The sequence below is a fragment of the Anabrus simplex genome, chromosome X, assembly GCF_040414725.1.
Source record: "Anabrus simplex isolate iqAnaSimp1 chromosome X, ASM4041472v1, whole genome shotgun sequence".
Classification (NCBI taxonomy): Eukaryota; Metazoa; Arthropoda; class Insecta; order Orthoptera; family Tettigoniidae; genus Anabrus; species Anabrus simplex.
In genome coordinates this window covers 165101415-165113728 of record NC_090279.1, presented here as the reverse complement: position 1 = coordinate 165113728, position 12314 = coordinate 165101415, and the positions used below count along the sequence as shown (strand labels likewise).

General features: G+C 40.6%; 1 protein-coding gene across 1 annotated transcript; it reads left to right on the top strand.

The window, feature by feature from the left end:
- Positions 1-853: 853 nt before the first annotated feature.
- On the top strand, positions 854-12314 carry LOC137503207 (farnesol dehydrogenase-like). The gene is made up of 6 exons (XM_068230729.1): positions 854-1039; positions 3459-3675; positions 4503-4632; positions 6791-6920; positions 11940-12086; positions 12173-12314. Exons 1-6 carry the CDS (start codon positions 908-910, stop codon positions 12212-12214), a joined length of 798 nt encoding a protein of 265 aa, XP_068086830.1. The 5' UTR covers positions 854-907; the 3' UTR covers positions 12215-12314.

The following is a 12314-nucleotide window of genomic DNA, read 5'->3' as shown; positions in this document are numbered from 1 at the left end:
AATTTAGAGTTCTTTTACGTGCCATTAAATCTACCGACACGAGGCTGACATATTTCAGCACCTTCAAATACGACCGAAGTAAGCCAGGATCGAACCTGCCAAGTTGAGTTCAAAATGCCAGTGCCTCAACCGTCTAAGCCATTCAGACCACCTAAATGACTGTTAATCAAGGGCGAAATTTTAGATACCTTGTGTGTTATGGCGGCGATGGGGCAAGAAAGCGATCGTAGCATTGATGAAGGTACAGGATTTGCCTGGTATGAAACGGTAAACCATCTTCAGGGCTGCTGATAGTGGGGTTCGAACCCACTATCTCCCGAATGCAAGCTACCAAGTACGTGACCCAAACAGACAGTCACTCGGTCTTTCTTTCAGCTAGTGTATCGAATTGTATCTCATTTCGTTCTGTACAATGCATTATTATTGGAGACTACACTTTTAAGGGAGGTATTGGTCCACCTTTGAATGCTAATTGCTATCAACTAAATTTCAATGGAATTCACAATTTTATTAATTTATGTGGTACATGTTTCGTCCTCCTTCGAGGACATCCTTTGTTACAATTGACAGCATGTCGTAGTTAAAAATCAAATTCACAAAAGGTAAACATATGGAGTTGAAAATAAATGAAAGAGCACATAACATTTTAAGAAGGAGAAAAACAGTCTATGTCTTGACACTCGCCATTCTGGCCTCCCATCATTGAAAACAACAGGCGTGTCCTTTGAAACATCGTCGGGTGTACTTGGAAATACTATATCGAGTACCTTTATCTTAATGACGATGATATGGCAGCTTCGTCGTCAAGGCGGGGCTGATAAAACGGCTGGTTATATGCATCTCGCAACTAGTGTCCCTGCCATCTGCAACTGTTTTTCTGCGAGGTTTCTAGTTCGTAGTGTAGAAGATGGAACGTTGGACAGGACGTGTTGCTGTAGTCACTGGAGCAAGTTCCGGTATAGGAGCCGCTATAGCGTATCAGCTTCAGGATCATGGTCTTCACGTTGTAGCGCTGGCGAGGAGACAGGAGAAAGTGCAGGTAAGTACAGTGCAGGAGGCCTTGGGCACAGTTACATCATACCAGCGTAAACAACGAGCTACTCATCTCAGGGCGATAGAAAGGATATTCTAGTCTAGGAAAGACTAGAGGCGAATAAATAAACCAATAAACAAACATATAAGCAAACGAAGAAATAAATAAAGAAAAGAACAAATAAATAAACAAAATATCAATAAATAAAAACAAACAAATAGTCAAATAAATAAATACACAAAAAACCAACAAACAAAGTAGCAAATAAATAAGCATATAAATACACAATTGAAAAACAAACAAATGGCAAGTAAATAAACAAACAAATAAATAGGCAAGTAAGAACAAACAAATAGCCAAATAAACAAACAAATAAAAACTAATAAGCAAATAAAGAAACAAACGAACAAGAGCAAACAAAAGTCAAGGATACAAATCGAATTAATAAAAACTAAACAAACAAATTACCAATTAAACAAATTAACAACAACAAACAAATTAACAAGTTATTAAAAATAAACATATAATACAATGTGTATAAAAAGCAAAAAAATAAATCATTAAACAAATATAAGTAAATAGAAATAAATATTTAACTAAGTAATAAACAAGTAAACAAACGAACGCAAAAACGTTCCCTTGGAAAACCTTAAAATTTTGTATTAACCTGTTCTGTATTATTCCTTCAGATATCCACATTTCCTTCCTGCCATCCTTTCTTCCCTGAACTCACTGATTGCTATTCGTATTCCTATGGGCATATTAAAAAATGATGTGCGTCACTTGTCGTCCATCCTCATTACGTGGCCAAGAAATTTTACTCTCATCATTAGTATTGTATCCGACATGTTTTCGCTTTCTTCGCTCTTATAAAGATCTTCGCTCTCGTGTACTTAAACTCTACTTTTTCTGATTATAATGGTCGCCAAATTTTTCTTAGAATCCTTCTTTTCATTTTCTCCACCTTTTCCATTTCTCCTGATTACTCGTATATGGTGAACATGCATTTCGTAAAATAGATTTTTTCTGGCTCTATTACAGTATTGTAATATCTAATTTTATTTGCCAGCTTCTTGTAGGTATCCTTAGACAGTTGGTACGCTGGTTCTATTTTTTGCGCTCTTGATTTGTTGGCTTCCTTTGTCTAGTCCACTAATTTGAATTACTTCAATTAAGTACTTCAATTTGCCAAATTTGTCGATTTTTCATATTCAATTCTTAACAATTTTAGCCAATAACAATTCCGTTCATCTTACATGAGTGTTGCCTTTATATCTGCTTCTTCGAACACTTTCATTTTTCTCCGCAGCTCTTGGTTTGTAAGCATCTTTAATAGTACGAAATTTCAACTTGATCCTACACTTGATTCCTAAGAAAATGATACACAACTTCCACATTTCCAAGTTTGGAGAATACTTAGATTTAAGTTTCAGTTTATCGATGTTTTCTTAGCCTAATAAAACATTCCAGGGCCATATTAATCATCTTCCACTTCATTTCTACATTTTTCTTGTTTTCTTTCGGTTCTTGCTCCTTTGGTTCCCAATTAAGCTGCTATATTTGTTCCTTGCGGTTGCCATAAAGACTCCTCTGGCAGTTTCTTCCTGGTATGAAACCCACAGCTCGTAACACCAACGTCCTTGCCACAGTCCCATCATTGCCAGTAATCACAGCATCTTTTACTTTAATATTCAATGTCTGTAGCCCCACGAAAGTAGATTTTGGAACCCGTTTCCAGATGCATTCGGATTGTAAGTCTCTGCGTGCAAGCAGTTCAGGCCGCTCATCACAAAGAGTTACTAGTAAAGGTTCCAATATAAGTACGATATACTTGAATTCATTTGGTTAAGTTAAAAGAAGCAGTAAATATAAAATAGGAAATAATCGTTGAACAATACTGCACAGCCGGCAGCTGGTTACTCGGAACAGAATGCAGCGACAACCTCACTAGAAACAAAACACACTGAAAGGCGCGAAAACAAGTGAAAATCGATAATGTGTTCACAGAATGGCCAACGTATGTTAAGAAACATTCTAGCGGACACAGGAAAGTTGAACAGAATTTCTTTACCCAGTGTAGTAAAAATATGTGTGTTAAATATGAAAAATGGGCCTAAGCCCAGTTTTTAACACAATTATCAAACACCCCGTAAATAACCATTATCTCCAATAACATATATATAGAATTAATCCTGAACTTCCGTATAGTATTTTTCACTAAATACCAAGAAGCCCTATTTTTATATTTTAAATTAAAAGCTCCTTTTTTTTTCCCTTTCAAAACGCATTTCATGAAGTGCTGATCTCAAAATCCTAACAAAAAATGTGATAGTAAGCGTCTGAGAAGAAAAATGATGGTAGGCTTTGTGGCCTGTAGTTTTGATTATAAATCCTCACTGTAATATTACGATGTATTCTCTTTCAGGAGGCTGTGTCTAACGCTAGGGAGGGAGCCAAGACTCGTAACCGCTGCAACCGCTACCACCCCAGTAAAGTGCCTGCAGGCAAGTTGTATCCTCGAAAATGTGATGTTCAGAAGGAAGAAGATATACTGGCTACATTCAAATGGGTGGCCGAAACACACGGGAGAGTAGACATACTGGTGAATAATGCTGGAGCGTTCGGAGAAGCATCAGTAGCAGGTGTGTTTCGGGGTAATGAAGGGTCCCACCACAACTATCGCTACTATTCTTAACCTTTCCACTCCAGCATAGTGAGAACGGACTATAATAGTGGCCTCGGGGCCGGGCCCTGAGGGTGAAACACACCCATTCAGACATCCGTGGCCTTGACGAACTTGGAAACCCCACGGTGCCCAACTCATGAGTTTCCGGATACTGTTTCCACCTTGAAACATGATTAGTTTGCTATCTCGTCGTGAATCATCATCATCATCATCATCATCATCATCATCACTGGCGCGACAGCCCTTTGTGTGCCTTTGCCTTCTGAAGAAGGTTTCCCTATTCTTTTCTGTTAAGTGCAGAGTCCTTCCAATTCTTGATTTCAATTATCTTTACATGCTCTCTCATCCCTTCTTCCCACCTTAACGTTGGTCTTCCAACTTTCCTGATTCCTTCTGGCACTGCATTAAATATCTTCTTTACCATTCTATCATTAGAACGCAGCACATGTCCTGCCTACACCAACCTTCTGATCTTTATGTAGTTAGTAATGTTTGGTTCTTTATATAAATTATACAATTCATGATCATAACTTCTTCTCCAGACATGGTTTTCTTCCACTGGCCAGAAGATTTGCCTCAAAATCCTTCTTTCAAATACCGAGCTGTCTTTCATCAGATTTTGGGAGTGCGCAGGTCTCAGCATCATATGTTAATACAGGCTTTACTAAAATTTTATACATTAGGATTTTCGTTTTCCTGAACAGCAGCTTAGACTTCAGATGTTTTGGATTTAAGACGTCTTATATAACTCCTAACCTTATATTTGCTCATATGTCTCAACAGAATGCCCTACAGAAGAATGGACTCGTATCCTCGATACCAACGTCTTGGGACTGAGCATTTGTACCCGGGAAGCTGTGAAAATCATGAGATCAAAAGGAGTGAATGATGGTCATATTGTACATATCAATAGGTAAGTAAATAATAATAATAATAATAATAATAATAATAATAATAATAATAATAATAATAATAATAATAATAATAATAACACCATTGGGTATTTGGAATCAAAAACAAATTGGCAAATATAATCAAATAAACTAAAGGGGACGACCTCCAAGGTGAAGTGCATGGAGAATTGTTGCAACCGTTTAAAATGAAGACAGGCGTCCTAGAAAAGGTTGTAAGAATTCGGAACTCAGAACTTGAACGTCAAAGGATAAGCCCAATGCCTAGGAAGAAATTAACGAGGTTTAAAGTCAACCAGGCGGTCATGTACTCGTAAGGTATGGATGGATTTCCAGACAATGTTACCTAGCAACCGTGCTGGCTATGTCTTATGGCTGGTGTTCATCTGAAATCAGCAGCCGTTGATGGATGGCCATGACTAACAGACATACTTAGGTCATTTCATTTTCGCAAAGGGAAAAATGTTTATTGTGGTTATTTTTTTTTTTTTTTACTTTTGCTGTCATTCGCTCATTTTGTTTACCGACGAGGTCAAGTATGGAAGATATGGAATCATAAATTTGCATAACACACAAACGTAGGCAGTTGAAAATCCTCATTGTACCGTTGTCGCTAATCATCATCAGCACTTTGGATGCAATATGTGTTCCGTTGATCGCCCGAAGCATGCTACCTTGACGACTGAACGGACCAGCATATTAGACCTTCTTTAGGGACAATTTGCCTGTACTACTGCAATATTTGCCCCTAACAGTTCACCGTACCATGTGGGCCACACACACCAGTCCACTTCAGTTTGCATGTACGCCGGTGCTTGGACAAGAACTTCCCACGACAGTGGATCGGGCATCGATGGACTGTGCTTTGGCCTGCCTGGTCTACTGGACTTCTATCAGTGGGTCCACAGTAAAAATGTGATGCACACTATTCCAGTTAACGACATCAATGAACTGGAATAAAGTATCAATAACGCCTGCGCAGCTGTTCGGCAGGGACTTCGCCAGTCCATGTTGAGAGTGTTCATGGAGGACACTTTAAGCATCTTCTGTGATGTGGCCAGTATTTAGATACACCCTGTAGTAATCATGAGGATGTTGCTTCCTCCTGTCTGTAGAATGTATACTGAGGAGTTTTCGCATCTTAGAAGCTCTGCAGTTTGCACTCGATGACGAAAGAGGCAACCTTCTCGTGTGTACAGACTCGTTACGTTCTCTGCAGTCTATCGCGCCTGTTTCGCACAACACTCACTGGTGCAGCAGATTTATGAATTTCTAGACAGGTTGTGTGATGCTGGTACCAGAATAACTTTCGTCTGGCTCCCAAAGCCACATTGGGATTGCGGAAATGAACTTGCGGATGAATCTGCAAAAGAAGCGGTAATTTTCCCACGTAGACCTGCCATTGTACCAGCCGCGGATATATGTTCTCAGCTACGGTGAACCGTCTTGGCGTCCTGAGAATCGGAATGGCTATCTATCCGAACTTCAATCCAGCTGGGAGCAATTAAAAAGACAACTGCCATTGGCGGTCTTCTTCCCGACCTTCACGGAGGGGTACCGTAGTTTTATGTAGGCTGAGAATAGGTCATGGAATATCTACACATTCCTCATCGTGTTCTTGTGATGCCGACTTTACCGTGACCTACATCCTCACAGAGTGTGCCGATCTCTCTGACTTAAGACCGAACCTCCTCGGGCTGCAGCAGTCACTCGACCTCTCAGACACGACGATAACGAGAATACTGCTAATCTCGTCATTCGTTTTATGTGTGAAAGTCGATTAATCAAGGGCAAATATATTTCAAGTGTTCAGTTACTCAGGGAACTTATTCTGGGAACTTACGTTGCCTTTCGATGCGCTTGTGACCTTTTTGCCATAATACCTAATACTTTCGTTTTATTTTTAAATTCATTTTCAATTTCCTCTGTTCAATGCGCTACATACATTTATTTTAATTATTGTTCCCCTTTAATTTGTTCAGAGATAATGATTAACCAGTTGTACTTTCTCTTAAAACAAGAATCACAGCCACCACTTATAGGGGATGTTTCTTTCATTCTACCTCCTCTTTACACAGTAACCACCACAGCAAGCACTCCTAACTAAAGGCAAACTTCACCTTCCAATTTTGTATGTTCTTATCTACGTTGTCTTTTCAGCATTTCTGGTCATTTGCCTACTCAATCTAGCAAAGACACCATGGACGCGGCGTCCAAACACGCTGTCAGGGCGCTCACAGAAGGTTTGAGGAAGGACTTCGTTGAACACAAGGAAAACATCAAGATAACGGTAAGTTTTGACACCCCTGGACGGCTGATGCATGGTTAGTCCAAAATAATGTGACAGACTGCTCCTGCAAAATCTTGCGTGTTTTATCTCAGAATTCATTCATGTCGTATAGGCCATGTTTGGACCACGTCACTTCAACTGTCTACTTCTGACCTTGATGTCTACCCAGTACTACCGCATAAGTTCGCGGTGTCGTTCATTCATCTCATGTGCCCATGCCTTTCCTGTTTTTAACTTTGGTTTGTCTCGCAAATCGTGGAATGCTTGAAGTTTCCTTTTAAGTGCTATACGGTTCTGCATGTCATTACGAGTGATTCCCATTTCTTCAAGGTCTCTATCAACCTCAATGAACCAAGCCCCTTTAGTTTTCTTCTGCTGAAAGAGGGCAATGATGTGGCTGGTCAGTCTTGTTCCGTGCATTCGTGTCACTTGGCCATAAAAGATAATTCTTTCTTTCCGGATGGTGTCGGTAATCTTCTCTCCTTGGGTGTATAGTTCGTCGTTATGCCATCTTTTGTACTCACCATTGTCTTTGACGGGACCTAAGATCTTTCTCAAAATCTTCCTTTCTTTAGCCTCCAGTTTCTCGAGTAGGCCTCTTTCGTTCATTGAAAGGCACCCTGAAGCGTATAAGACCTCTGGATGGATGACACATCTAGTAAAGCCTCAGGTTTGCTTTGAAATATATGGACCTTTTATTGTAGACGCCCTTGGTTAAATGGTATGTCATTTCCATTTTGTTCATCTGTATTGTAAAGGCATATTTCTGTGACAAGTTCGGTGATATCAGTTCTCCCAGATACTTGAACTTATCTACTCGTATAATTTTGTCCTCTCCGACTGTGGGCACTCTGGGTGCCAGCTTGATATTAGTTAAAAATTTTGCTTTCTCAAAGGAGATCTGGAGGCCTGCCTTCGCTGCTTGTGTTTTATGCTGAAAAACCTGTTTCATGGCTGTGTTTAAGGACTCGGAAAAATTCAAGATCGTCTGCAAGGGCTAGGCAATCAACATCAACATTTTGGCTTTTGAACCCTAGACTAATTCCGATTTGAATTTCTTGATCATTCAGTTCTCTATGCCATTCCCGGATGACTTTTTCATGGACACAGTTGAAGATTAGAGGTGATGTGATAGTCCATCTCCTCGCCTAACACTGTCTTCATTTCAAAGGCGTCTGTAATCTCTCCACTGAACTTCACCTTCGAAGTGGTGTTGGTCAATGTTTGTTGAATTATTGTTCAGGCTTTGTTGTCTAGGCAAAATTCCTTTTAAATTCCCATCAGGGAGGTGCGATCTATCGAGTCATGCGCCTTCTTAAAAAATCTATGAACGTTACAACAAATTCTTTATTTCTGAGATTCAAATATAAAAGATGGTATTTGAGGTTCAAGAACGCCCTTTCCTGAAACCTCCCTGATATTCACCGATTTGTGGGTCTAATTGCTCTGCTGCCCTCGTTTGAAGGGCTTTCAGAATCTTGTATGTTATCAGCAGGAGATAGATACCACGGTAGTTGTTCACGTCTGTTTTATCACTTTTCTTATGAAGGAGGTGAATCAATGCTGAAGTCCTGCCATTCGGAAGATCTCTGTTTCCCAATTCTCGCAGATAATTTCTATTACTTTATCCAGACTTTTGTCATCTGCATACTTCCAAAGTTCAGCAATTATAGAATCCTCGCCTGGTGCCTGTTATCCTGAAGTGGCTCAGGCGGCAGCGCGCCGGCCTCTCGCTGCTGGATTCCGTTGTTCAAATCCCGGTCACTCCATGTGAGATTTATGGTAGACAAAGTGAAAGGGGCAGGTTTTTCTCCGGTTACTCCGTTTTTTCCTGTCATCTTTCATTGCAGCAACACTCTCCAATATCATTTCAATCCAATTGTCAGTCATTTATCTTTGCCCCAGCGGAGTGCGACAAGCTTCGGCAGCTGGCACAATTCCTATCCTCGCCGCTAGATGAGCGCTTCATTCATTCCATTCCTGACCCGGTAATATGACTGGAAACAGGCTGTGGATTTTCATTCATTCTCATTTCTTCTTTCGTTTGTGGCGACGAATTGGGATGAATCCGCACAACGTTTTCAAAAGGAAATGTGGAATTTGGAGCTTCACAGTTCAAAAGGGATGCAAAATAATTTTCCAGAATCTGGCAATTGCCCTTATCATTGTGAGCCATTTTACCGTTGAAGATTCTGAATTGTAGGCTTGAAGGGTTGTATTTGTTGAGATTCCTCTTAAAGGTTCTATAGAAGTTTCGTGTATTGGTCTTCTAGAAGTCTTGTTCAATTTGTACTAACTGCATCTTGTCAAGCATACGTTTAACCCCACGGATGGTTTTTGGAGCATGTTTTCTGGCGTTGAGGAATTTTGTGCTGTTAGTACCGTTCTCATTAGAGTTCCATCTCTGCCAAGCAAGTTCTCTTTGTCTTACTGCCTCACAACATTCACTGTTCCAACATGCATATTTCCTTGTTTTTGACAGTAAAATAGTCTTCATTTCTGTTCCCAGTTCTCTGAATTCGGAGATTCAAGATTTTGTGTGAATTCTCGGGTGGACTTCAGCGTCTCTATATCAAATCTATCTTTTTCACCTGTGTCTTTCTGGAGTTTATTGGAAGCAGTTGAACTTTAATCATTGTGAGATAGTGATCTGAGTGTAGGTTGGCATTTCTCAGAACTTCGACATTCTGACATCATTCCGGGTGATGGCAATATGACCAATTTGAAATTCTCCAAGATTGGTATTAGGTGATGTCCAAGTCTTCTGTTTCCTTTGTAAGTGTTTGAAGACTGTTCATTTCAAGACTACTAGATCGAATGCCCTACACAGCTCCATAAGTCTCTGTACATTGCGATTTGTTCTCCTACGAAGTGGGTAACTTCCAACAATGTTTTGCAATTTCTTATCTTTGCCAAGCTGGGGACTGAAATCCTCAACCAGGATGATAGTGTGCTTGTCTGGAACTTTAGAGTTGATATCTTGTAGCTCTTCCCAAAACTTGTCTCTTCTTTCCGGATCCTTCTTATTTGGCTAGTTGGTGTGTGCGTGGACATTCACAATGGTGTACATTTTGTTTGTGCATTGGAAGGAAAGAGCAGAGACTCGACTATACGGGAACTGAAGTACGTGATGGAATTCAGAATCTTCTTGCTGACGACAAATCCCATCCCGAAATTATGGATAGTTTTCACGACACGTTTGGCAATTTTCCCTTTGAAAATCCTATAACCCTATGATTCGAACGCATGTTCATCAGTGAAGGTGTTTCTTGAATGTTTGATTTCTAAAGGTTTAATTTATTATTAATTTATTACGAAGACCAATGTAATTTGGCGGAAAGGTCATCTGTGTTAAATAGTCTCATTATATAAGGGCCGTTCATAAAGAAACGATTCGGAGGTTATAAAATGAACGCCTGTACCGTTATTTCAAAAGTATTGCCCAGCACTCTTGAGCCACTAATGCTACTGGCACACAAAACGGTGAATGGCCGTCTCGTAAAATTCCTGGGGCTGTGTTGTGAACCAGTTCCTAACGTATTGCTTGACGTCTGTGTCCGAGGTAAATAGCTTGCCCCTCAGAGCCTTCTTTAGCTCACATTGGATTTTTTGGTTGGCGGCGACCGTGCATGCTTCCACTGGAGACTTTGCCGTTTTGTCTCGGGTTTGAAGTGAAGACACCATGTCTCGTCTCAAGCGACCACTCGTGACAGGAACTCATCCCCTTTCTTGGCATAGCGCAGAAGATGTTCAAAAGAGAGTTCCATTCGATAACCTTCCTGTGCTGGTTGAATACTGTGAGGCTCCCATTGGGCGCACGTTTAGCGAAATTTCAGTCTGTCCTTAATGATGGCGTGAACACACCCGACGCTCACTCTGACCTCTGCGGCAATGGCTGTTACCGTACCTCGCCCGTCTTACACAATGAGGGCATCCACTTGCTGGACAATGGCATCGGTAAAACGGTGAGGCGTTCAAGACAGTGCATCATCGGCCAACAACATGCGGTCTTCCCTGAATTGCTTGGCCCTTGCAACGGACGTGCAGTGTTCTCCGTACATTTGCGCCATTCTTCGATGAATTATCGTTCTCTTCACACCTTCTGCTGTCAGGAAGTGATCTACACCCCTTTGATATTCATTTGAAGACTCTATTTCTCTGTTCAGCACGACTGGGTGCAGTGGACGATCAACGTATATGCGTGCTGGCTCTGTCGTCACGTGGTGTGCACCCGTGTCCCTCTAGCGGTGAGTTTAGGACCTCAGCGCTCTTATAAGGACCTCGCCTTCCTTCATAGGCAATTGCATTACGATCCTTTCATCAGTTTTCATTTTATAGCCACATGCTCATTTCTTTATGAATGGCCCTCAGGTATCATTTTTATTTATTTTAAGTACTGGCAGTGTCTGTTATTGCTGACGCACTTATAACAAGTACCAAATTGACAGTGGAGCATGATCACTGCCATTTTCACGCCATCTCGTGATTTAGATTGTAAAGGTTATAAAAAGAGATGGTGTTTAAATCCCTGCTGAGAACCCATTTAGAGTATGGTTCCAGGATTACTTGATTTAAGAACTAGAACTAGAAAATATCGCAAGGGATAGCAGCACCATTTATTCATGGTGATTTCCGACAAAAGGTAGTGTTGCGAAAATATTGCGAACTTTGGGACGGGAAGATTTGGGAGTAAGGAGATCAGCTTGTCGACTAAGCGGTAGGTTCTAAGCTGTCAGAGGAGAAATTGCATGGGTTGAAGTTAGTGGACGAATATGCTTGAGTTCACAACATGAAGTTGGAATTCAAGAGAACAAATTGTGGTAAATATTCGTTCTTAGGAAGAATTAGGGATTGGAATGTTTTCCCCAAAGAGATGCTTGACACATTTCCAACTTCTCTGAAATGACTTAAGGAAATTCTTCGTTAAATTTGGTGGGCGACATCCCTAAATGTATATCAGTCAGTGATGACAGATATATACATCTCCTTTCAACGAATTTTCACTTCTTTTGATTGCAGAGTGTGAGCCCAGGAGTAGTGAATACAGATATTTTTAACACTTCTCCCAGAATCGACGCAAATATGTATTATAGCCTTCCGAAACTGAACTCTGAAGATGTCGCCGACGCAGTCATCTACGCCATCTCGACGCCTCCTCATGTCCAGGTACTAAGATGTATTTTTAGAAACCTGACAATATTCTTATGAGCAGAAAATGTGACAGTGATGCTAATCTGCCATTTCTGTTACAGATCCATGAAATCATTATCAAGCCCGTTGGAGAACCATTCTAACATACCAGAGTCCACGGTGGAATCCAGTTCGTCCTGTGAGAGACACTGAATGGAATTCTGTAGCCTAACGATTCACGGAAATATATACATTGAGAATGTA

Bases quoted from the DNA above. Each gene is read 5' to 3' on its own strand.
- LOC137503207 (XM_068230729.1), top strand. From the start codon at position 908: ATGGAACGTTGGACAGGACGTGTTGCTGTAGTCACTGGAGCAAGTTCC. The intron at 4,633-6,790 runs GTAAGTAAATAA...TTGTCTTTTCAG, and splicing joins CATATTGTACATATCAATAG to CATTTCTGGTCATTTGCCTA. The intron at 6,921-11,939 runs GTAAGTTTTGAC...TTTTGATTGCAG, and splicing joins AGGAAAACATCAAGATAACG to AGTGTGAGCCCAGGAGTAGT.